The 22,710-nt window shown below is 36.3% G+C and overlaps 3 protein-coding genes across 4 annotated transcripts; all 3 read right to left on the bottom strand.

Moving 5' to 3' along the window:
• Positions 1–16,714: 16,714 nt before the first annotated feature.
• On the bottom strand, positions 16,715–19,239 carry LOC148175415 (myotubularin-related protein 9). Of its 2 annotated transcripts, none has more exons than XM_088036381.1 (5): positions 19,149–19,239; positions 18,793–18,975; positions 18,026–18,746; positions 17,752–17,979; positions 16,715–17,704 (listed from the first exon to the last, which is right to left on the bottom strand). In XM_088036381.1, exons 2-5 carry the CDS (start codon positions 18,937–18,939, stop codon positions 17,106–17,108), a joined length of 1,695 nt encoding a protein of 564 aa, XP_087892507.1. In that variant the 5' UTR covers positions 18,940–18,975; positions 19,149–19,239; the 3' UTR covers positions 16,715–17,105. The 2 variants fall into 2 exon arrangements, with proteins under 2 accessions (XP_087892507.1, XP_087892506.1); XM_088036380.1 differs by lacking the exon at positions 19,149–19,239 and adding an exon at positions 19,023–19,114.
• Positions 19,177–21,146, bottom strand: LOC148175414 (4'-phosphopantetheine phosphatase). The gene is made up of 4 exons (XM_088036457.1): positions 20,487–21,146; positions 20,103–20,448; positions 19,767–20,055; positions 19,177–19,721 (listed from the first exon to the last, which is right to left on the bottom strand). Exons 1-4 carry the CDS (start codon positions 20,723–20,725, stop codon positions 19,531–19,533), a joined length of 1,065 nt encoding a protein of 354 aa, XP_087892583.1. The 5' UTR covers positions 20,726–21,146; the 3' UTR covers positions 19,177–19,530.
• Positions 21,147–21,197: 51 nt separating this feature from the next.
• LOC148175413 (dnaJ protein homolog 1-like) lies at positions 21,198–22,663 on the bottom strand. The gene has a single exon (XM_088036460.1). The coding sequence runs from the start codon at positions 22,343–22,345 to the stop codon at positions 21,311–21,313; it is 1,035 nt and encodes a 344-aa protein (XP_087892586.1). The 5' UTR covers positions 22,346–22,663; the 3' UTR covers positions 21,198–21,310.
• Between the last annotated feature and the right edge of the window lie 47 nt (positions 22,664–22,710).

Below are 22,710 nucleotides of genomic sequence, written 5' to 3'. Positions count from 1 at the left end.
GTTAATGATCGAGATTTTTTCGTGGACATCATTATGGAAAATTCCGAAAGCTCAATTAACTGCCATTTTAGACCGATTTACCTTTTCGGCCGATTTCTTTTATAATTCGTTTTTAATTAGGTACCGCTAGGAGCATGCGTCGGGATATCAAGTTTGTTTTTATTTTTCTGTATCTTTATCAGATCTTTGTTTAGGCTAAGGATTTGTTTACACTCAAACAAAGCAACTTTGAATAAAAACTGGAAAGCGTCCCCAGAAAAACGTTTCTCTTTAATTCGCATTTCCATAATTCACTACCATTAATCTCCACAAAGGAAGACGCAAATCATAACCTTCACACAATTAATGTGTCTATTTATCTACCACCGCCATTAAAATCATAAATTTTTAGTTTAGTCACTTTAATTCTCACAGATGCGCTTTTTTCTAAAGAAAACTGGCGAGGCAGGTTTTTAATTTGACGGAGGAAATGCTTAATAGATTCAAAAAAGATTCTTATCCTGTCCGTAAACTCCGTCCGTTGCTCTGCAAGAACCACAAGAGTGCATAAATTAGTTGGCCAAAATGTTACGTTTATTTCACTTTTTTCCACTTTGATTTTTAAAATTCCCGCCTTTTCTACAGTTGGCAGCACCCACGCACATGTTCAATTTAAAATACAACATCGAGAAATTGAACAAATTTATGAGGTTGTAAACTTGAAACTTTTTTTTTTTGGCTCAATATTTTCAAAAATTTGTGTCTAATTGAATATTTTTTATTAACTTCACAGTTTATAAAATGAATTGAAAGCCAGGCATACCAACATCAAAGTTCGCTTGTGCCCCAATTTTTTTACTCATTGGATTGTAAAGAATCAGGAATGCCAACCCACTAAATTTTCTCATTTATGGTCACGTGAATATCCAAATTTTACATTTCAGACTGACAGGTTTGTAAAGTCGATGGTGATTTTTTGGTGATAAAATCAAATAGGTTAGCTGCCTAATTGACAATTTGATTACACAAAACGGCCTTTTATGCTGTGTCGAGTCTTTTCACTATTAAATCCTTTGAGTTGCAATCCAACGGGCTGTAAAAGAAACGTTTTTAACGGAAACACTGCCTAATTTTCACAAATGTAAAAAATTTGACAACTATTTTCTCACCAAAATTCTCCCTAGGCAACGTTGCCGGTTGTAATGCAGGGAAAGATTGCGCTATTGGTGGTTTTAAAAAAAAATAATAATAATAATAATAATAATTTATAAGTTTTGAGTTTTAAAAACAGAATTTTTGGCCACAAAAATATACAAAATTTCAAATTTAGCGCCAATTTTCAAACCTTTTTTTATTTAGTTGGCAAACAACTACAATTACAAGTAAAAAGCGTCCAATGAGACTTTCGAGTTTGAATTCAAAATTGACCAATGTTAAAAGTGGCCTGACTTGTTACAAATTAGTGGTTCTTCCGTCAAAGCGATCAGTCCTACCAACACACTTCGAATTCCAGAGACGCCGTGTTTATCCCATCAAATATTTCTCCAGACTTCGCGGAAATTCTTATCACAAAAGTGTTGACACCGAACACCAATCTCAGTGCATTTGACCAAAGAGTCCTGATGCATACAAATAGACCTGCACATTGTTGCACTCAAGAATGTCCAAGTCAGCGTTACTGAGTGCAAGGAATAAATCGCAAGTGAAATTAGGTGCTAGGTCTGGATTCTTGGAAGTTTCTATTAACAAGATGTCGGTCCGTCATCTTCTCCTTTGTGTTGGAGGTTAAAGATCGTGGGAGCTGCAAGAGTCAAAAACTTTAATCGAACTAATTTTATCTGGTTTCGTTTCGCATTTCTGTGTTCTCGAGTTACCCCCCATTTTATCGCTGGTTTCACACGAGGGCCGATGCCGGATGCACGCTGCTAAGACTGTTGCCGCCACTGGTGTGGTTTTATAAAGTGACCGCTAAAGCCATTTCTCCACAACTCGGCAGAGAAGAGATGACTGCCCTTGAACTATACGTGTTTGCCGGGTGTTGTGCACGTAAGTCTTGACTAGGTACCCATAACGATAGATGGAAGTTTGTTTTACGTTATTATCCTTTATCATGTCAGAAAACAAGAACTGCCAGCATCCGCTTCCTTGACGGCTCTCTACTGGTTCCTAGATGAATAGACAATAAGTTTTATTATTCTCGAGGATCAAGGAGGTTTTTTAGCCAACATTCTTCGGCTTGGTAGCGAGATATGTCGCTAGGTTTCGGACTATTATGGATCACTTCCTCAAATTATTTATCTTTGTTATTTTGGCAATCTCCTGGACGCCAAGTCCGTGTGCGGGATTTTCTCAGAATTAAGTGACAGGTGTTTTCCGGGCCCGTTTCGTTCCGGTGGATTGGTTTCCGCCACAACTCTCGGCGTGGTGATTTTTTTTGGATCTACGAACCCTTAAGTTTCTCTACAAATTTTTAGACTATTTTGACGCCAACGCAAATTTCATTTTTACTAGTTTTATCAGCCCTTGAAGAAATTTGTTTCTCTCATTCTATAATTGTGTGGTTTGGTGCAGGTATTAAAAGCAAGTCAAAAATAGTTTTGGAAATTTTATTACCTTCGCATGGAAATTACAGGAATTACAGGTTCTAAAGTAAAAATATAAAATTTATGGTTCGTTCTCAAAATAAAAAATTTCAAAATTTGTGTCTTTTGATGTATAATTTTCTAATTTGGCACAGTTATAAAGCGGGGCAAAAATTAATACTTTTGTAAAATTTTATTGCCCTCATATGAAAATTACAGAAATTAAAGGTTTTAAGGGAAAAAGTTAAGTTTTTTATTTCAGCTAAAAATAAAACATTCTAAAATTTGTCCTTTTTGCATTTTGTTGTTCTAATAAGGCACAGTTGGAAGGCGAGTCAAAAATAGTAACTTCAAATCTTCAAATTTTATTGTATTAGAAAAAAAAAATACAGAAATTACAGGCAATAACGTAGAAAGTTTAAATTTCTTACTTTGTCCTAAAAATAAACAATTCTATAATTTGTGTCTTTTGCTTTATAATTTTCAAATTTTGCACAGGTAGAGAGACGATCAAAAATAATAACATCCCCAAACTTTATCGCCCACGCATTAAAATTAAGGAAACTACAGTTTCTAATGTAAAAAGTCAAAAAAATTTTATTCGTCCTAAAAATAAAAAAAATTAAAATTTGACGCTTTTGCATTATAATGTTCTAATTTGGCATAGTTATAAAGCGAGTCAAATATAGTAACATTTTTAAATTTTATTGTATTAGCACGAAAGTTACAGAAATTACAGGCACTAACGTAGAAAGTTTAAATTTCTTGGTTTATTCTAAAAATAAAAAATTCTAAAATTTGTGTCTTTCGTTTTATCATTTTCAAATTTGGCACAGGTAAAAAGACGGTCAAAAATTATAACATCCCCAAACTTTATCGCTCTAACATGAAAGTTACGAAAATTACAGGTTCTAATCTAAAAACTTAAAGTTTTTTGATTTGTCCTAAAAATAAAAAAATCTAAAATTTGTCGCATTTGCTTTATAATGTTCTAATTTGGCACAGTTGTAAAGCGAGTCAAATATAGTAACATTTTCAAATTTTATTGTATTAGCATGAAAGTTACAGAAATTACAGGCACTAACGTAGAAAGTTTAAATTTCTTGGTTTATTCTAAAAATAAAAAATTCTAAAATTTGTGTCTTTTGCTTTATAATCTTCAAATTTTGCACAGGTAGAAAGACGGTCAAAAATAATAACATCCCCAAACTTTATCGCCCTCGCATGAAAATTACGGAAATTACAGGTTCTAATGTAAAAAGTTGAAATTTTTTTATTCGTCCTAAAAATAAAAAAAATCTAAAATTTGTCGTTTTGGCTTATAATGTTCTAATTTGGCATAGTTGTAAAACGAGTCAAAAATAGTAACATTTTCAAATTTTAAGGTATTGAAAGTTACAGAAATTACAGGCACTAATGTAGAAAGTTTAAATTTCTTGGTTTGTCCCAAAAAAAATTCTAAAATTTGTGTCTTTTGCTTTATAATTTTCAAATTTGGCACAGGTAAAAAGACGGTCAAAAATTATAACATCCCTAAACTTTATCGCCATCGTATGAAAATTATGGAAATTACAGGTTCTAACGTAAAAAGTTTAAATTTCTTGGTTGTCCAAAAAATAAAAAATTCTAAAATTTGTGTCTTTTGCTATATAATTTTCTAATTTGACACAGGTAGAAAGAATAGTTGTAAACCGAGTCAAAAATAGTAACATTTTCAAATTTTATGGTATTGAAAGTTACAGAAATTACAGGCACTAATGTAGAAAGTTTAAATTTCTTGGTTTGTCCCAAAAAAAAATTCTAAAATTTGTGTCTTTTGCTTTATAATTTTCAAATTTGGCACAGGTAAAAAGACGGTCAAAAATAAATCCCCAAACTTTATCGCCCTCGCATGAAAATTACAGAAATTACAGGTTCTAATGTAAAAACTTAAATTTTTTTGATTTGTCCTAAAAATAAAAAAAATCTAAAATTTGTCGCTTTTGCATTATAATGTTCTAATTTGGCACAGTTGTAAAGCGAGTCAAATATAGTAACATTTTCAAATTTTATTGTATTAGCATGAAAGTTACAGAAATTACAGGCACTAACGTAGAAAGTTTAAATTTCTTGGTTTATTCTAAAAATAAAAAATTCTAAAATTTGTGTCTTTTGCTTTATAATTTTCAAATTTGGCACAGGTAAAAAGACGGTCAAAAATTATAACATCCCTAAACTTTATCGCCATCGTATGAAAATTATGGAAATTACAGGTTCTAACGTAAAAAGTTTAAATTTCTTGGTTGTCCAAAAAATAAAAAATTCTAAAGTTGTGTCTTTTGCTATATAATTTTCTAATTTGACACAGGTAGAAAGAAGGTCAAAAATAATAACATCCCTAAATTGCGTGAAAATTACGGAAATTACAGGTTCTAAAGTAAAAAGCTAAAAATTTTTGATTCGTTCTGAAAACATATTTTTTTAATTTTGTCTTTTGCTTCATATTATTCTTATTTGGCTTAGGTGGAAAGCGAGTCAAAAATAGTAACACCTCCAAATTTTATTGTATTAGCATGAAAACTAGATAAATTACAGGCACTAACGTTAAAAGTTGGAATTAATATTTCTAAAATTTGTATATTTTGTTCTATAGGTTTCTAATTTGGCACAAATAGAAAGCGTGTCAAAAATTCTAACATCCCCAAATTTTATTACCCTCGCAGGAAAATAACAGGAGTTACAGGCTCTAATGTAAAAAATCCTAAAAGTGCTAATTTCTAAAATTTGCCCCTTTCGCTCAATTTGGCAGTCAGAAAGATAATCTAAGCCACTTCCCCATTTTATTGCCCTGGTCTGAAAATTACAGGCTCAGATTTAAAAAAATAAAATTATAAGATGAAGAATCATTGACAAGAGATAAAGAAAAAAGTGGAAAGAACACGAAAAGCAGGAATAAATAAGAAAAAATTTAATTTTTTACCCTCCACTTTGCCATTAAAGTTCCTCTTGCAGTGGCCATTGCGACCGCCTCGACAAATTGAAGTCAATCCGTAGATTACAATCTAATGCACAAACGAAGCTCCATTTGACACTAATGTATCCTCCAACTAACATGTCTTTTACTTATCGAAAGTGTCAATCTTCCACTTTCGACCACGATGAACTCGTTACAAAACTTAATTACCCCACCATTTGCATGAATCTCAAAGAAAACCAATTTCCAAGCTCTGAAAAGACGGAAGTCTCTTCAAAACGGTGATTACACGATCGTAGTCTGTTCGTGAGCGTTGACCACAAAAACCCACAATAATGACTATCTCGATTTTCTTGAGCGTACTGTACTCTCATCGACAAGGACGGCTCGTCAATCAAAGAAGAAAGACCAAACTCCAGTGGTACTGCTCCACTGGCTCCACTTTTCGCTCCATTGCTATTCCAAACGAATGCATTCAACAAGTTGTGAATTTCTCGGGAAAAATGTTGTAATTAAACGTGGTAGAACACGGCACGCCACTGGGAACGAAATAATAATCATCGAAAGGCAGGTGGTAGGATACCTACCTGAGAAAAAGAGCAAGATAGTGAGTCAGACCCCTTTGTGTAAGGTACAGACCCCTCTCTGCCTAACTGTAACAAACGGCCGCCTCTCCACGACAAAGAAAATCTTTGAAGCCGAGAACGCGTACAGTTCTATCAAAATCGGACGCAAAAACAATAGATACGTGTTGCTGGAAGCGATGCGGAGGATCAGAAAGTAGTACCGATCCGGACTTGTTAGGTAGTTCCGGAACAGGTAAAACTACCAAAATGCGCTTTTCATTGGTTTTACCACATTTACATTTGAATTCTCGCAAACAAAGCACCTGTTCCATCTTCTCTGCTCTTCCACTATGGGAAAATTATGCTAATGGTACCACTGACTGAAATTAATTACCATAACACAAATTGGACAGAACTAAGCGAGAGGTGAATAAATTTCATTTACGTTCGAATTCACGCCGAATTTTATTAAACATCTGCTGGAGATGAGATAACTCAAATATTTGTTTTTTTCAACAATTTGTTTTATGGGTAATGGTTTTAATAATTTAATTTGACAAAGAAGCAAAAAATCGTTAAAACACACAATGCTACGTAAAAACCATGGCACTGCTAATTTTAAGGTAAATTTAATGGGAATTAACTGAAGCGCTTCACAATACAAGATTTACCACAGTGAGATGAGCTGTGGAGAAAAAAGATAATTTTACGACAGTGAAGAAACTGGGAAATTTACAATGGTGCAAAAGGTGATGTAATTTTAACAATTTCTCTTCTGCTCTGTACGTTTTGATAAATCCGAAAATCATGCAGCAAAAGAGAGAAATCTTAGAAAACTATTTTCGACGAGCTTAAGAACTGTGCCAAATGACGCTCATTTTTTGCCTGCGATGAGTGCAAGGAAATGAAAAAGAAGTTGGCACGAGTTTGGCCGATTCGAATAAATTTCTCCCCATGACGAAATATCATGAAATTTTCAGTCCAGCATTCCACAAACCGTCTTTCCCAGCTCCTCAATGTTGTAATAAAAAGTCTGTCACCGCTGATACCATGGTAGCGTCATGGTCGCTGCTTCCGAGTTCTTGAACTTTTTAATCTACAATATAGAGAAAAGAAAAATTTCTGCCGTAATGAACACAGCCCTGAAACCATCGAAATGTAGAAAGTCGCGTCGAAATTTTAACATCAACGCTTGGATGCACATTGATTTTTGTTGCATCGTTCCCTTTTATTAATTTTCCTAGACAGATGCGGGCTTTAAAATTTGTATATAAGAGCCGAGATAATTGGTTCAATTGATAGAGTCACGAGCGAGGACTATTAACAGTCGCGTGTCCCCCATATACCCTCAGCTGGTAAAATTACTCTTCATTTGAATCATCCCGCAAATATCTAATGATTCACGTTATTTCCCACCGAAAACCGCGCGAATCCGGCTCTGGATGTCTTGAATAAGAATTTCATGTTTAATGGCTTCAAAAGCGCTGTTTTGCATATCGTTGGGTTTAATCCATTAAATTTATGCGTGAGAAGTCTTAGCCAGTCTGCGATTTTCCTCCGCCCCGAATTATGACAGGTAGTGTCTAATTTCCTCTACTTTGGTCTAGAGGCGTGCTAGGAAATTTATTGATTTCACTGGTAATAAATTACAAAAGGCCCAAGGATATAATATCGAATTGATGGTGTGTTTATGGCCTCTGTCTTTATTTATTTACCATTGATCTGTTTCGTGGTCAATAACTTAATCAAACTTGGCCCATTGTTGTGGAAAAAAACAAACACGCGCATTTACGGTCGTGAACAAACTTTCAAAGGTTCATTTCATTTCCGAGAACCCGAGAATTACAAAGGTTCATACAGTGTCTTCACCTCAATGTTGGGAAACTCGAGGAAAGTTTTTCGTCGTCGTTATGGTCAAATTTGTTCAACCAGAATGTACTTAATTAGAGTGAGTTATTAAATGAAGCTATTCAAGACAACAAAGCATTGAATCACGTTTTTTTCCTTGTAAAATACCATCACCAAAGGTGTACTGGACTAGTTTATAGATGAATGTCTTCAAGGTAATAAGCACGTCGCTGAGGAGATTGTACGCAATGTGGTGCTAATAAAAATTGGTATAACAAGTAGATGATGGATGATGGTAATACTTCTTAGATAACCACATTTTCAGCTCGAAAAGGTCTAATAACTAATATCTAGTGCGATTAAAGTTTGCTTTTACTTCCTTGCAGAGAAACTTTAAAATTTCCTCATTAAATTATGATCTTTAGTGGAACCAAATCTGGAATGTGCACAGTGAAGGTACAAATCAGTGCTTCTCGTTTAAATTTTTCCCATTTTGAAGGATTTTTATACTCAGGCCTTTCACTTTTCGATTTAATTCGTCTGCCTTGTACCAACAGATTCCTAATTTTATTTTCATCATTTTCTGTTGCTTTTATTCAATTTTGTATTTATGTTGTTAAAGCTACCTAATAAAGATGAGATTTTATAAATAATTGCCTATTTCATCAGAGCGTTCTGTTAACTCTCGTAAATTAATTATTTTGATAGTATAAAGCTTCGAATTTTCAGGATTCATTAATGTATGACTGTTTGCAAAAGCGCAAAATTGTAGCTCCAGTGAGAAAGACCTTCGAAATTTTGATTATCAAAGCAAAATATTAGCTATCGTAAATTGTTTACTTTGAGAGTTAAAAGTTAAAAGTTTTGAGATAAAACCTTCCAATTTTCAGGGTTTACTAATTTGTGACTGTTTATTACGGACACCAACTTATTATTATTATTATTATTATTATTATTATAGAATTATAGGTCCAGTGGGGAAAATTTTAGAAATTTTTATTGGAAGACGAAATAAAAAATGGCAATGTCACATTAAAGAGTTATTTTAGCACTCGTAAATTATTTATTTTGAGAGATAAAAGCTTTACATTTTCAGAATTTGTTAGTTTATATTCGTTTATTGTGGAGGCCAAATTGCAGAATTCTAGCTCCAGAGGGGAAGATTTGAGAGAAATTTTTATTGGAAGACGAAATAAAAATTTGTGATGTCATATCAGAGCGATATATTAACTAGCCTAAATTATTTACTTCGAGAGTTAGAAGCTTCAAATTTGTAGGATTTACTAGTTTATGCCTGTTTATTAATGACACCAAATTGGAGAGTTTTAGCTCTACTGGAGAAGATTTTAGGAATTTTGATTGAATGACGAACTAAAAAATGCCAATGTCATATCAGAGCGTTATATTAACTCTCGTAAATTGTTTATTTTTAGAGAAAAAAGCTTCAAAATTTCAGAATTCACTACTTTTTGACTGTTTATTAAGGGCCCCAAATTACAAAATTGTAGTTCAAGTGGGGAAGATTTTAGAAATTTTCATTAGAAGATCAAATAAAAATTGGTAATGTCACGAGTGCGTTATATAACTGGTAAATTATTTATTTATAGAAGAAAAGTTTCAAAGTTTTAGAATTTACTGGTTTTTGCCTGTTTATTATGGACACCACATTGCCGAATTAAATCTCCAGTGAGGAAGATTTTAAAAATTTTGATTTGAATACGAATTAAAAATGGCAATGTCATATCAGAGCGTTATATTAACTCGCCTAAATTATTTACTTCGAGAGTTAGAAGCTTCAAATTTGTAGGATTTACTAGTTTATGCCTGTTTATTATGGACACCAAATTGCAGAATTTTAGCTCTACTGGAGAAGATTTTAGAAATTTTGATTGAATGACGAACTAAAAAATGCCAATGTCATATCAGAGCGTTATATTAACTCTCGTAAATTGTTTATTTTTAGAGAAAAAAGCTTCAAAATTTCAGAATTCACTACTTTTTGACTGTTTATTAAGGGCACCAAATTACAAAATTGTAGTTCAAGTGGAGAAGATTTTAGAAATTTTCATTAGAAGATCAAATAAAAATTGGTAGTGTCATGAGTGCGTTATATAACTGGTAAATTATTTATTTTTAGAAGAAAAGTTTCAAAGTTTTAGAATTTACTGGTTTTTGCCTGTTTATTATGGACACCACATTGCCGAATTAAATCTCCAGTGAGGAAGATTTTAAAAATTTTGATTTGAATACGAATTAAAAATGGCAATGTCATATCAGAGCGTTATATTAACTCGCCTAAATTATTTACTTCGAGAGTTAAAAGCTTCAAATTTGTATTATTTACTAGATTATGTCTGTTTATTATGGACCCCAAATTGCAGAGTTTTAGCTCTACTGGAGAAGATTTAGGAATATTTGATTAAATGACGAAATAAAAAATGCCAATGTCATATCAGAGCGTTATATTAACTTTCGTAAATTGTTTATTTTTAGAGAAAGGAGCTTCAAATTGTCAGGATTTACTAGTTTTTGACTGTTTATTAAAGCCATCAAATTACAAAATTCTAGCTCTAGTGTAGAATATTTTAGAAATTTTAATTATTGGAAGATCAAATAAGAATTGACAGTGTTATGAGAGCGTTATGTTAACTCTTGTAAATTATTTATATTGAGATATACAACCTTCAAATTTTGAGGATTTACTAGTTTATGACCATTTATACCGGGCACCAAGTGGCAGAATTGTAGCTCCAGTGGAGAAGATTTTAGATATTTTCATTGAAAGACGAAATAAAAGATTGTAATTTCATATCAGAGCGTTATATTAACTCTCGTAAATTATTTATTCCGAGAGATAACAGCTTCAAATTTTCAGAATTTACTTGTTTATGACTGTTTATTATGGACACTAGTGGGGAAGGTTTTAAAAAAATTTATTAAAACGAAATAAAAAATAACAATGTGATATTAAACCTTTCTATTAGAGCTCATAAATTATTTATTTTGGGAAACAAAAGCTTCAAAATTTCAGCATTTGCTACTTTTTGACTGTTTATTGAGGGCGCCAAGTTACAAAATTGTAGCTCCAATGGGGAAGATCCAAGAAAATTTACTTTGCTGAGTAGCGAAAACTCAGCTTCATTCAAGGCGAATTTCTATATTTGATTATAAATCCATTTAATCCCAGACTGAGTGTTCATTTATTGAATGCACCTCATTTTAATCGTCACGAACTGCCCGCTCGTCCAAATCCAATGACATGAAATCAGAATTATTGTAATCTCATCTTTGCATCGCCTTGATGAAATTGATTCGACCTAATTCTCGTTCTTTAAAACTCGTGTCCCAGAAGGTCGTACCACTTTTTGTGAAAAACTCAATCATTGGAAAGGGAAAAACCATTGATAATGAATCAGAAGCGTTGTCAAACTCTCCAGACCTGTTTACCCCAAACAAACAAAGAATTGTTGAAGTCAGCAGACGACCGTCGACGTCTTTGCATGTGTTGCAAGATTCAGCGAAACAAAAGATGGTTGTTTGTACCTTGGATGTGTGTACCACAGACTTGTGGGAGTGTTTCGAGAAATATTTCATTACCCGCCCCCGCGACTAGAAAGAAGAAGCAGCGATAGACTTCCTTGTGGGAAAACACTTATCAACTTGTCATTAAATGCATGATTGTTGAAATCCTAGGAAAGTGGGAAAATTGAGGACTTTCCAGTCGATATATGAATTTATTCTAAACGATATTTGCTGTTTACTTTACTTTATCTCTGAGAATGCACACGCATCCTTCCAGTTCAATAAACCCTCTTATTTTTAGTAAAGAGAATAACAGGATCATAATTAGGAAATTTGTTTTATTTAGGTAATTATTGTGACTGCTTTAAACGTAAACATTTCAATTCATTCAACTATGCTCCGTTTAATTTATCGATCAGTGTCAATATATTTTATAAAGCTACTTACATTGATCGAAAATATTACTTAATTGCTGTATTCACATTGCGAACACGCGATGTTATGTATGCAAAAACTCTGTCATTTGCATTAACTGTTTTATTTATGTAAATACGAATGTTTACATGTTTTAATTACCTAATTCGCAACAAAAATCGTTACAATTAGGTTTGACAAAGAACGATTTCATATCAAAATCATTCATAACAAACTAAACTCATTTCGAACGTGGGAATTTTAATTCTATTAAAACACGGTTAAAATATGTAAACGATACTTTAAACGAGTGTTTGCTAATGGGATCTTTATTTATATTTATGTTGAAGGTTTCTAAGTTATTCTTTATTGTCTTCTGTAGTCTGTAGTTCATTACAATTGTTCTCCACTGAACCTATAATTTTGTAATTCAAAGTTCTTAATAAACGATAAAAAATTAGTTAATCCTGAAAATTGTTCTACAAACAACAAATTGACATTCCAATCAAAATTTTTCTTAGTTTCTCGATAATTTTGTAATTTTGAGTTCTTAAATCTTCAAAATTTTATCTCTCAAAATATATAAGTTAATATAACGCTCTGATAATGACATTTGGCATATATTTCGTCATTCAATCAAAATTTCTAAAATCTTCTCAAGTAGAGCTAAAACTCTGCAATTTGGTGTCAATAATAAACAAGCATAAACTAGTAAATCCTACAAATTTGAAGCTTTTAACTTTCGAAGTAAATAATTCAGGCGAGTTAATATAACGCTCTGATATGACATCACAAATTTTTATTTCGTCTTCCAATAAAAATTTCTAAAATCTTCCCCTCTGGAGCTACAATTCTGCAATTTGGCCCTCCACAATTAACGGACATAAACTAATAAATTCTGAAAATTTAGAGCTTTTATCTCTCAAAATAAATAATTTACGAGTGCTAAAATAACCTTTTAATGTGACATTGCCATTTTTTACTTCGTCTTCCAATAAAAATTTCTAAAATTTTCCCCACTGGACCTATAATTCTGCAAGTTGGTGTCCATAATGAACAGTCACAAACTAGTAAATCCTGAAAATTGTAAGTTTTTATCTCTCAAAATAAAAAATTTACGAGAGTCAACAGAACGCTCTGAAAAATTGCAATTTTTTTGTAGACCTATGTGTATTGAGCTTTAATGAATGCCAAACTTTTTAGGTAAGAATCCTCCGCAGTTCGCCGTAATAAGAACAATGAGATTGCAGCTTCCAATTTGAATAAATGTAATCAAATGAGATGAGTACCTCCATGGCGTGAATTACATTATTCCTAGCGAAAGAAAGCCTCAGCCCCTATCCCATATGTGCCCATTTTTCAGGATAATTGCCAGCATACCGGTAAATTTGCGCAGGAAAACTTATGCAAATCCCACAAAAAGTCTCAAAGACCACGTTCGTTATAATTTAAATATTTCCTCTTCATTTAAAATGATGAATTTTAATGGGCCCACACTTAAAATATAAATAAATAACTGTATCCACTTATCTGATGTGTGAAAAAAAGGTTCCGGTTAAGATGATTGTGAGATTAATGTTGGCGTCCAACAAAGAACGAAATTTCCAAACTACGTTTTCCAACCATTCGTCAAAGATGGACGCGGCATTATTCTCTTCACGGTCCAGTGGTGATGACTAGTGGACTGGGCCACTGTGAAATTGACTCCAGAGGTCGAAAAATTCGAAAATTTACTACGAGAAAAAAAGCTCTGTTTATCAGCCACTTGTTGCGATTTTCTCTTCTTGGCGCCAAGAAGTGGAAGTTGAAGTCCCTGTAATAAATTATCTCTTTTCAACCGCTGTCCAACCGCTCGTTCCTCATCCTCTTGTATTGTTTCTAACGCTCAATAGTAAGGAAGATGCAGTTTCACTACACGCCAACAGTTGTAAAGAACCAGCAACGGTCGGTAAAGAATGTGGTGGGACAGGGCCAGCCTTGAATATGTCTGTCTTGCACGTTGTTTGGAAGACCCTCTTTTACAGGGATACCAAACCAGCGGCACCCTCAACGGGCGGAATAAATTTGCATAATATGTAGACCATTGCACTTATAGCAATGAGATTGCCGATTACTCTTGTAACCGCTCGCTCATTAAACAAAGACTTTGTTTTGAACTTGGCGGAAAGTTGATGGAACACCTGGTGGACTGAGCAGGTAGAATTTATTTGACATTGTGTTCACCTGTTGGTGCACAGTTTGGGGATTACTGTTTAAACATGACTTGCTCAGGTGGAACAAAACTGAAAACAAGGGGGTTTCTGAATCACTGTTCGAAAACCGTTGATAATTGAATTTTGTCATTCCGGAGGCGCTCTTTGTCAGCTTTATTACGAAAAAAACAACCCGATCGGGCGGGAAAAAGGCTTGGAGGAGGAAACGGCATTCATTTGCCGTGTTGTTATTTCTCTAAGCTCTTAAAACGTGAACTATAAAAATTACATTTATTGTTGATCGATCCTCTTATTATTCTTGCAAAAATGTTGGTAAACAAACTAAACAAAAAACTGAATAAATTGAAAAATTGGTACAGAAATTGTCAAGTTAGGCAACACTTTATACAAGTAAGCGATAAGTCGTACTGCTGGGCTGCGAGATGTTGATAATCGGAAGTTTGGCATAGTTTTAGTCACGAATTTTTGTGAAAATTTGCAAATTTCGACTGTAGACAAATCAAAAAACTTTTTCTTATGTAAAAAATCACGAGAAAAACGATGGCGCAAACCGCATCTCAAAATCTGAAATAGTTTCCGAGATATCGAGCATGAATTGTTTCGAACCTTCAAAAATTTGGCCCTCTGGCGACGACCCAAAAATTCAAACGTCCATAACTCAGTTATTTGTTGACGAAAATGGAAAATTCTCATGTTTTTGGATGCAGCGTGACATTCTGCGTAAAATGAGACCCAAATTTGTTGAGCTTGCATAATAAATAAACAAGGCATTGGCCAAAAACTGTTTTGAAAATGTCATTTTAGGGTGATTTTTAATCAATGTTTTCAAAATGAAAATGACGTTTAATAGCATTGCATTATACATCAGTCGAAAGAGGAGCTCAAAATATATCTACTGGCCAAATTTGAGATCTACAGGACAAATAGTTTGCGAGTTATGGCCAAAAATAAAAAAAATGAAAAATTTTCATCGTTTGAGTCGCAATTTTTTTTCGCGAAAAATCGACTATCGAGTTTTGGGCTTTTGAGAACATTTTCTAACGTAAAATGAGCCGAGAAAAACGATGGCGCAAACCGCATCTCAATATCTCTAATAGTTTCCGAGATATTTAACTTTGAAAATTGGGAAAAATGAGAAAAAATGAAAATCAACTATGCGAAACTTTGATCGGCCATAACTCAGTTATGTGCAGTCGTATCTGAATTTAAATCACAGATTTGGAATCTGCGTAAAATTCTGCGTTGACTGATGTATAATAACTCAAGTTTCCTCTAAAGAATAAGCGAGATATCGATATGAGAAGTTTGGCCATAGTTTTAGTCATGAATTTTTGCGAAAATTTGCAACTTTCGACTATTGGAAATTCTAAAAACTATTTCTTATGTAAAAAATCGCGAGAAAAACGATGCCGCAAACCGGATTCCAATATCTAAAATAGTTTTCGAGATATCGAGCATGAATTGTTTGGAACCTTCAAAAATTTGGCCTTCTGGTGACAACCCAAAAATTCAAACGGCCATAACTCAGTTATTTGTTGTCGGATCTGAATTTAAATTCCAGATTTGGATTCAGCGTGAGATTCTGCGTAAAATGAGTCGAAATTTATTGAGTTTACCTACGGAATAAAGAAAGCATTGAAAAAAAACTGTTTGGAAGTGGTCATTTTAGGGTGATTTTCAATCACTATTTTTAATGTAAAAACGACGTTTAATACCTTTGTATTATATATCAGTCGAAAGAGGAGCTCAAAATCTATCTATTGGCCAAATTTGAGATCTATAGGACAAATAGTTTGCGAGTTATGCCAAAAATAAAAAAAAATGAAAAATTTTCATCGTTTGAGTCGCAATTTTTTTTCGCGAAAAATCGACTATCGAAATTTGGGCTTTTAAGCAATTTTTCTAACGTAAAATGAGCCGAGAAAAACGATGGCGCAAACCGCATCTCAATATCTCTAATAGTTTCCGAGATATTTAACTTTAAAAATTACGAAAAATGAGGAAAAATGAAAATCAACTTTCCGAAACTTTGATCGACCATAACTCAGTTATTTGTTGTCGGATCTGAATTTAAATCTCAGATTTGGAATCTGCAGAAAATTCTGCGTCCACTGATGTATAATAACTTAAGTTTACTCAAAAAATAAGCGAGATGTCGATATCAGAAGTTTGGTATAGTTTTTGTCATGAATTTTCGCGAAAATTGCGTTGTGTATGTAGGTGATGTACCTATTTGTTAATCACATCACTCTGACGTCACACACTTCAACAGACGTCTCACTTTATGAACACACCCCTGGTGTCATCCACTTCATTGAAAAAAGTGCAAAGAAATGAAATTATTAATAATGATTCACAAACTGTCTCAATATTTACAGTTGCGCAAATTAGCAAGAAAAATAAATAAATGATTCAGTTTTAGCTTACGGTATTAAAAAATGTGATTATGAAACGTTGATATTGAGAAGAACTGGCAATTACTTTGTTGCAAATTCACGTCCACTTACTAATATTTTATAATTTAATGAAACGTCCAATACAAGTAAACCTTGCAGATTTGAAGCGAAATCCTCAAACTCAACAATCTACGGGGAGTCAACCCCCTTAAGCCTGGAAGGACCATTACATAAAACACAATTAATATTTAATATCCATTGCTATATTCAAAGCGTTGTATAAAGTACAAAATATGGTGCATCACTTAAGAAACATCTCAAACAAAACATTCTTTTTCGGGCAGTAACAGTGTAATATGCATTAACTTAAGTGTAACGTAATTGAATTGAAATACTGAAAAGTACATATTGAATAGAACTAAAAAAATGCGGGATATTTTCAACTGGTGCATTCAGGCGTCTTGGAATTGTACTAAATGAAAATGATATGTTAAAGACTCCAACAGCGTCATAGTAAAAAAATAAAATCCTACTGTAACTAAGAATAATGTAACAAAATAAGTAGTCTTGTCATGGAACACCTTAAAAGGCTTCAGCGTCTAATTCAACTGACTAGAAGTCTTGTCTTTATACTAACTACTATCAGAATCGGCATTCTCGGCTTGAGCTTCTAACTTCTCGTATTCTTTATAGAGATCCATTAATTCCTTCCTTAACTTTAGCGCTTTGCTCTTCAGATTTTTATCATATTCGATGATATTCTGTATCTTCATCAAACACTTTTTTGTGTCGATTTGATTGATCACCCATCTAAGGTATAATCCTGACCACAGAACGATGCTAACAGGAGCGACGCTGGGCCAAATCGCCGTTTTATTAGGTTCGTACAACGGGTTCAACAGCGACGTTAACACATCAGGTCTGTTCACGTACGACCACAGACTTGTTGTCTTTTTGGACAACTTCATTGCCTCACGTTCGGCCTCATTATTACCAAGGAAAGTCCCGAACTGGCTGAAATACGAGTGCTCGAAGAGCTGAACTAGCATTTGGGTGGTGAACTCGAAGCTACAAGGAAACTGGTAGTGGAGCTGTTGAATGCAGTCGATGAAAAGAAGGAATGTCGGCTGTTGGCCCTTGGACCTGCTGTTAGAGTAGCAGGATTTGGAATGGCGGAGTTGGAAGGGATGCCCGGCTTGGAGCCACTCGCGCTCGATCAAAGCTTGAAGGCCTGGAACAAAAAAGTTAGTTTTGGTGTTGACAACCAGAAGAACGCACCTCTGACTGTTCGACAGTCGGGGTTGAGGATGACTTGGGCCACCGACGTAACCAAGAGAGTGGAATCAAGACCACTACTCCCGTGGACCAACACCGACGCTCCGTCTTGGTCCACGCATTGCGCGACGAGACAAGAAGCATTGAGGGCGTTCTGGACGTGCGACAACCAGTTGCTGCTCTCCAGACGCGACATCCACTTGTCCGCCGAGCAGTTCGTGTCGTTACAAGCTGGAAAAACGTAATGAAACTGTACCAAAGAAGTTGTTACACGCACCATCAATCAACTTCGATAGACTGTCTAAAAGAGAGCCGTCGCATTTCGCGATTTTGTCCAACGGCTTGTGCACTCTCTTCCACTGGGTGTAGTGGGCGTCAGGCTCGGTACCTCCACCTTTGCCTTTACAGTGGCTCACATAGTTCGTACTGCGGGTATCAATAATGTAGCCCTTTTTTCCACTCCCTAGAATAACATTCAGGATCTTCTCATCCGCCCTGCTCCTTCTGTTGTTGTTATTCAGTAAAGGCTGACTACTCCGTAGCAAAATCGCGCCGTTATCGTGACGGTAACTCAAGACGGGGAAGCGCCCCCCGTCCCGGAAACTCGCAGACGCTACGATAACATCGTCCTCAATTGACTTAGGAACTATAATACTAGAACTATAACTGGGGCAAACAGTATAGTTTTTATTGATATGGGATATCCTCCATTCGTCACTAGCCAACAACTTTGCGTACTCTATTTCTAACTTAAACAGCGTGTATCCATCCTCTAGAATATTGTACATGGGGCGGTAGAAAAAGGGATAAAGAGACTCGGCTCGGTCCAAATTCGACAACTTCTCTATGGACGCGTACACGTTGAGCAACTCCTCCGTGTTTGAAATATCCAACTGGATCACCCTGAAGTCTTTGCACTTCAGCACGATTGAGCCCCCGTTCTGGCTGTTGCCACCGCTCTGCTTCTTCTCAACTGAGTCAATGCACTGGTGGAGCAGCTACAAGTTCCTGGTAGTACGATGATGGTAAGAAGGTGAAACTTACCCAGAGCTCCTGCACGTCTTCTTTTCGCGAAGAGAGGATCAAATGATGACCGGTCACGCACAGAGTGCCATCGACGGGCTCGTGGAAGGGGCTGTGGAGGATCACCCCATCCAATTTCGGCGTGGCTATGAGCTCTGCGAACTCCATTTATTCGTCATACGCCCCCCGGATCTCTGATTCAAACTAAAAAGTGAGGTTAGGTTTGAGCGGTAACTCCAAAGGACTCTTACGATGAGTGTTAAAGTGGTTATTCGTGTCAGCAAAGGGAATAAAGCGGATTTATCATTATTTGTTTTGGTGTTTATGTACGAACTGACGTATGCTCGGTGGCAGCTGTCATGTTAACTGAAACTAACCTTCTTGTCTATTGCTGAACAAAATAAATGATAATTTCATGGTTTATTTGTACTAGAATTTACATTATTCGTTTTACACAGGTTGACACTGACAGCTGTCACAGTGACAGTTTTGACGTTCCGGCTGTCACGGTGACAGTTCAGCAGCTGACACTTTCTGTCACGTTGACAGCCACAAATTAGGACTAATTAACATAACATCTAAAGATAATTTGAACTAATTCTGCAGTTCTGTGTTGTTCTAAGAAATTCGGTAAAGACCAGTTGAGATTTGAATGGCAGTTTGATCTGCGTCGTACATAACAACCCGTTGTATCACTCTTGCAATAAAAAATTAGAAATATATTGAAAAAAAGTCTTTGCTATCACAGCACTGAATCAACTATGTTGCTGTTTCATAATTAAAAATGACAGAGAACTGTCGGGCCCCTAAACTGTTGGCCAGCCATTCGTTTTTTAACACTGCTAGTTTGACACTGTCCACTTTGAATTTGGCGTATAAATTCGTATGCACGGCTCGGCCCATCCCTTCTATCACTATCAGATCGGCTGAAGACATGAGGTGACACAACTCTGAAACATTTTTTGATTAGATGAAAACGCGCGTGTAGTCAATACCCGGAGACAAATTCGTCAGATCTAAACAGGGCCCCTTTTGTCCATTCTCTGCCATGACGAGCTGCCCCGTAGTCAAGGCTTTTTCAAGGACGGGGCAGCAGTCGGCCGCTTGTTGCGAATACAACTTTAGCTCATGGCAAGTGACATCGTTTAACGCTGGAGACGAGTTCGCCGTGACAATGACTTTAGAGTTTTGCTTCAAGAACTCGCGGACAAGGGGGAGAATCCCGAGGACGAAATCCACGCCCGCGTTGTCCACAAAGATCACGACTTCTTTATACGCTTCGCGCTGAAAAGTTAAGTTGAATCAACAAGAGATAACAGTCACATGAGTACCTTAATTCTGCTAATCCAACTGTCTAAATTGTCTCTAAACCAAGGCCGTCTCTCGATCGTCGTCATCGCTTGAGACAGCCCGAAATTGTGAGAAGTCTCCAAAATGTCGGCCACCACGGTGGACCCCCAATCGAACACGTTCCCCGCTAGAACTCCGGTGACTATCTCAAGCCACTTAGCCTCAAAATCTTGGATAGAATCAATATAGTGTAGCCTGTCTTTAAGTTCCTTCAGCGCCGCTTTGGTCTCGGTTTCCTTCTGTCTGTACCACGCGTCTTTGAAGTTCTGCCGCAGAGTCCGCTCGTTGAACTCCAACAACGTGCGGATGCTCAAGGGGGCTAAAACGCTAAACAAACAATGAAGGAAAACTCAACAAGTCAGTACCTGGTGTCCTGGCGCGCTTTTTCAACCAACTCGTGGAACTTCTGGAAGCACTCCTCGGCCTTCTCTGTGGCTCCTGGAGTCTCCGGGTTCAGAAAACTGGCTTTTGCGACGAATTTCTTCACCATGTTCTCCAGACAGGGCAGCCAGTACTCGCGCTCTTTCAAGTTGTTCACGAGGTCTATGGTGTCCGGGTTGTACCCGTGGGGGTTCTTAAGTAAGGGGCACACATTTTCACCCATTTTAACCTCACTTCATTTGTGTTGGCCGTGTTTGCTCTGTATTGTTTCGGGATCAAATGTCTGTTATTGTCTCGGAGATATCACTTTTATTAACAAACAAGTCATTGTGTGTCTATCGCAGAAAACGGAGAAAAACGGACTAGACGCAGGTAGAGGAAATTTTAAAGGAATGTATTCATTGACGGGCTTTTGAATGTTTCGATTTCGACGTTTGAGGATTTATAACCTAACTTGACGTTGCGGTTGTCAAAGTGACGTTTGTCAGATGAGACCACGAAAATTTGTTGTAATAAATAAACGGATATTAGAAATTGGAATAAAATGGAGATTTGCTAACGATGGTACTTTGAACTGCAAACTTCTCTAATCTTCTGTATCTTTTGACTTCAACATAACCCAACTTGACGTTTTATGTGTCAAAGTGACAGCTGTCAGACGAGGCCCCCAGCCCCAGGAATCTAGGAACGAACAATTATAAAAATAAAGAAACGGATTTATTATAAATAAAAATACATCTATAAACATCACAATCGAGACTAACTAAATTACTTGTACTAAAACGTACACTTTTATATACAAAATTGTTTAATTAGGCAAAGTATCATATAAGATGTCCCTGGCGGATTGGGACAAGCGCTCCGGGAATTTGATGTCGAATGTGACGATGAGGTCGCCCTTCCGTGACGGCTCCTTTGGTAGCGGCAGCCCGTACCCTTGTAGCCTTCTTGTGGTGTTGGGCTTGACAACTTCATTGGTGAAGTGAATGGGAATTTTCTGTCCCGCGAGCGTGGGGACCTCGATGGAGCACCCGCACAGGGCTTGCTTCAAAGTGATCTTCGCCGCGTACTTAACATCGCTGCCTTCACGTTTGAACAGGGAATGTGGTTTGTCTCTGATGATGAAAACGATGTCTGCTGGAATTTTGTTCATTCCTTGGTCTCCTTCTCTTGGGAATGTAATCTTTGTTCCTGCTTTCCACCCAGGTTTGATGTTGATAGTCAGGACTTTGTCTTCGCTCCTGGTGGAGCCGTCCGGTTGCAACACCTTCCTGCTGATTTTCATTTTCTTAGTGCACCCTTTGGCGATGTCCTCCAAAGAGACGTAGAGATCGTGTTCGATCGCAGGGTCTTGTTTTTCTTTCCCACGCGATGGGTGGTTTCCTTGGAAGTTGAAGGACTGGCTGCGGAAAGCGCCTCCAGGCCCCCTGGCTGTATTCATGTTGATGAAAGGATCAGCGTCCATTTCGTCGTCGAAGCCGAACATCGCCTGGTTACCCCCGAAAAACGCAGCGAAGGGGTTCGCATTGCCGAAGAACTGCGCGAAAGTAGCACGGGGGTCACCGTGGTAAGTGTATGTGAAGCCTCCAGGACCTCCAGCTCCCGTATCCCCTGGGGTTCCTCCTTTGAGACCTTCCTCGCCATATGCGTCGTAAATGTCACGCTTTTTCTTATCAGACAGGACCTCGTAAGCTTCAGCGACTTCTTTAAAGCGTTCCTCAGCTTCTTTCGCTTTGTTCTTGTCTGGATGGTACTTGAGGGCGAGTTTTCGGTAGGCTTTTTTGATGTCGTCGTCACTGGCGCCCTTGGAAATTCCCAGGATTTTATAGTAGTCTTTACCCATTATGGATGTAAATGGAAGTAATGCTTAGAAAAACACGGAAATTCACAGTCTTGTTGATTCAAACACAAAAACTGAGACAACTTTGGGGTACAAATAAAAACTTTTCTCACAACTGTTTGCGTTTCGTTTGATAACTGACTGCGCAGCGCCTCGTCGCTTCTTTATATTAGGTTAGGAATTTCTAGAACGTTCCAGAATGTGTCCAGAGTGTTCGCGTCGCATGTTTCCGGGCTGCTGGAATAACCTGGATTGTTCCATTGCCGGGGAAAGGAAAGTTTTAGGGAATTTATTGTTGTTTTAGTGCCTCGTAATAATTACTATGCTAATGTGGCTAATAGCACAGTTATTAATGAAAAATGTGGAAT

Source organism: Gnatocerus cornutus, chromosome 5 (assembly GCF_029298725.1).
Source record: "Gnatocerus cornutus isolate USDA-ARS CGAHR chromosome 5, icGnaCorn1.1, whole genome shotgun sequence".
Lineage (NCBI taxonomy): Eukaryota > Metazoa > Arthropoda > Insecta > Coleoptera > Tenebrionidae > Gnatocerus > Gnatocerus cornutus.
This window is presented reverse-complemented; position numbering and strand designations above follow the sequence as displayed.